At 35.5% G+C, this 3,213-nt stretch overlaps 1 protein-coding gene across 1 annotated transcript; it reads left to right on the top strand.

Moving 5' to 3' along the window:
• The first annotated feature begins 635 nt into the window (after nt 1–635).
• On the top strand, nt 636–2,674 carry LOC145168545 (lysine histidine transporter-like 8). The gene is made up of 5 exons (XM_079087333.1): nt 636–1,039; nt 1,152–1,285; nt 1,388–1,815; nt 1,915–2,046; nt 2,136–2,674. Exons 1-5 carry the CDS (start codon nt 747–749, stop codon nt 2,622–2,624), a joined length of 1,476 nt encoding a protein of 491 aa, XP_078943459.1. The 5' UTR covers nt 636–746; the 3' UTR covers nt 2,625–2,674.
• Nucleotides 2,675–3,213: the final 539 nt, after the last annotated feature.

Here is a 3,213-nt window from a genome sequence, read left to right as displayed (position 1 = left end):
GATCATATAGTTTAATAGATGTCTATTTTAACATACAATTCAAAATAATCGATATTATATATCAATTTAATATAAAAATTATTATATTAGAGTTAACATCGTCATTGTTATATATAAAAAATAAAAATATATATAAATATTTAAACTAATTTTTTTTTGTATTTTGTACAGCATATGTATTCGCCTAGTATAGATAAATAAACGTAAACACACTAAGCCAGGAACTAAGCATGACCGGACACGATAGAAGAGTTTTTTTTTACCCATATGTTTAAAAGATATAAAAGACAATACTTATTATGTGATTTTACCTTATATAACAAGTTTTTGTGACCAAAAAGATAAAGTAATTTAAGATTCATTTTTACAGCTTTTAGAATAATTTTACTTTATTATGATTATTATGTAACATAAATGGTAAGCATAGACGTCATCCGTACTCATGTCATATGCTAGAGCTGTTAAAGTGACACACACCTTTTTTATGTTTGACAATGAACAGTCATCGATCATATTGTTATATATAAAGTGGCCTTTGCCTTAATTGTTTCTTCAACTAAACCCATCAAAATCTCTCTCTAGTCTCTTCATCTCCTTCGAAAAGATAGACGTACTAAAGGGGAAGCAGGTGTAAAGAGATCAAACACATAAATTAATTAGAATTACGTCTTCAAAGTTACGTACCCATCAAAATCTCCCTCTTGGAACACACACATTGACCTTAATTGAGACAGGTGTAAAGAATTATGGGCGAAACGGTGGATGGACGTAAGCAAGATGAAGGCGCATTTGAGAAAAGGATTCATATAATGAATGATGAAGGTGATGTTATAAGCAAGTGCATGACGAAGAACAACTCGACAACTTCCCAATCTGATTCCAAGGATGACCAGAATGGAGTCAAACAAACACCAGACGAGTGGCTTCCCATCACCAGATCAAGAAAAGGGAATTCGTGGACCGCAACATTCCACTTACTTTGCTCGGGAATCGGAATCCAAACACTCTCTCTTCCCCTCGCCTTCGTATATCTCGGCTGGTAAGCCCAATATAGACACGTGTTGCATAATACTTCGTATGGAGTACTCATGTATGTCATATAAAAGGCCTATTAATTGTTCTTAATCCAACGACCTAAAGTCTTGTTTCAGGTTTTGGGGGATTCTGTGTTTGTGTGTGGCATTTCTATGGCAGCTTTACACCATTGGGTTGTTAGTGGGTCTTCATGAATGCGTCCCGGGTACTCGTTACAGCCGATACCTTCAACTTTCTATTGTTGCTTTTGGTACGTATATTAAGATTCCTTTGTTAAAGTAGATAACATAGAAAAAGTATATATTTATGTAACTAGTTAACTTGATTGTTTGTTTTTGAATAATTTTTGCAGGTGAAAAGCTCGGGAAACTTTTTGCCCTATTTCCGGTGATGTATCTTTCAACAGGCACGTGTGTGATATTCATAATCACAGGAGGTGGAGCGATGAAACTTTTCTATCAACTCATATTTGACGATTGCTCTTCCAACTTGACAACCACGGAATGGTTCTTGGTTTTCATTTCATTTGCAATTCTTGTGTCCCTGTTTTGTCCAGATTTGCATTCAGTGGCTATAGTCTCATTTACTGGAGGGATAATGGCCATTGGATATTGTACAACCTTATGGATATTGTTCGTTGCTAAAGGAAGAGCAGACGACACTTCTTATGATCCATCAAAAGTTGTGGAATCAGAAGCTGGTCGAGCCCGAAGTATCTTGAATGCTCTTGGGATCATTGCCGTTGCATTTAGAGGCCATAACGTTGTGTTAGAGATACAGGTACATATCTTTAAAGCTATTCATCCGGATTGATTGGCACAATATAAACCCTAAATCAATACCTTTAAAGTTATTAACGAGTTTCTTTTGTTGCAAAAGGGTACAATGACATCAACACCAAATCGTTCATCAGCAAAGCTCATGTGGAAAGGAGTGACAGCTTCATATGTTATTATTGCAATGTGTTTCTTCCCCCTTGCAATGGTTGGATATTGGGCATTCGGAAACAAGGTTAGTAATAGTAATCTGCCATGAAAAAACTAGCAAGATTTGAGTTTAACCTATATAAAATACTCAATACTAGCTAAAAATGTTTGCAGATTCCAGCCAATGGGGGAATACTAACGGCACTCTCAACCACCCTCCACCACCACTCATCAAAACCAGTGCTTGGTCTCATATATGTGCAAGTTGTCATAAGTTGTGTCGCTGCTTTCCAAATTTACAGCATGGTGGTCTACGATAACTTAGAACGTGTGTATGCAAGCAGAACGGGGAGGGAATGCTCGAAGTTAAGTCGTATGGGAATCAGGATTTTATTTGGAGGTTTGACCTTCTTTATATCCGTGGCGTTCCCGTTTCTACAAACCCTTGCACTAATCATCGGAGGGATTGCACTGCATTTAACATTTGGGTACCCATGTCTCATGTGGATTGCGATCAAGAGACCACCAGTAAAATCCGTAAGGTGGTGGTTTAATCTTTGGCTTGGTTTCTTAGGCGTAGGGCTGAGTCTATTGGTACTTGTTGGTGCGGTGTGGAACTTGGCTTGTAGAGGTTTAGATGCCAACTTTTTCCATCCACATTAATTTAGGTCTACTTTAGATTAACTAAAAACAATTGAATTTTTAAATTTAGGTTCGGGAATAACAATATAACTAATTAAATTTCTTAATATCATATCATATCGTTAATTTTATAATTTTTGAATTTTTCCCTTGGAGCTTTTAGTATTGTATTCACCATGTCACTACTAGAAGTTAGGTTATGAACAACTTACAATTCATCAATATTCGGTCGTTGAAATATTTTCCAACGGATCACGGACGAATTTTTTCCATCGCCAAGAAAAGTGTGTTAAATTATTGGCGAGGGATTAATTTAAGGGCATATAGGTTTTAATTTGCTTAGGGACGTCCATTGCAAAAGGTTTGTCACGTACTACATTGATATTTAAATACCCTTCCAAAACCCTCACCCATCAAAGTTTATCAATGATTCTGAATTCTCATTTTTCTCTCATATTTTGGATTGCAAGATATATATCACTAAAGTATGTTGGTGAATTGTTTCCCTAATTGTATTTAAATATAATTGATTGATTTATTGATCAAAATCAATCTTAATGAACATTAAACAAGTAAGGAATGTGTGAAGTACACATTTGTTTAAGTTTAT

The sequence above is a fragment of the Lactuca virosa genome, chromosome 4 (assembly GCF_052849685.1).
Source record: "Lactuca virosa cultivar CGN04683 chromosome 4, Lactuca_virosa_CGN04683_v6, whole genome shotgun sequence".
NCBI lineage: Eukaryota > Viridiplantae > Streptophyta > Magnoliopsida > Asterales > Asteraceae > Lactuca > Lactuca virosa.
This window is presented reverse-complemented; position numbering and strand designations above follow the sequence as displayed.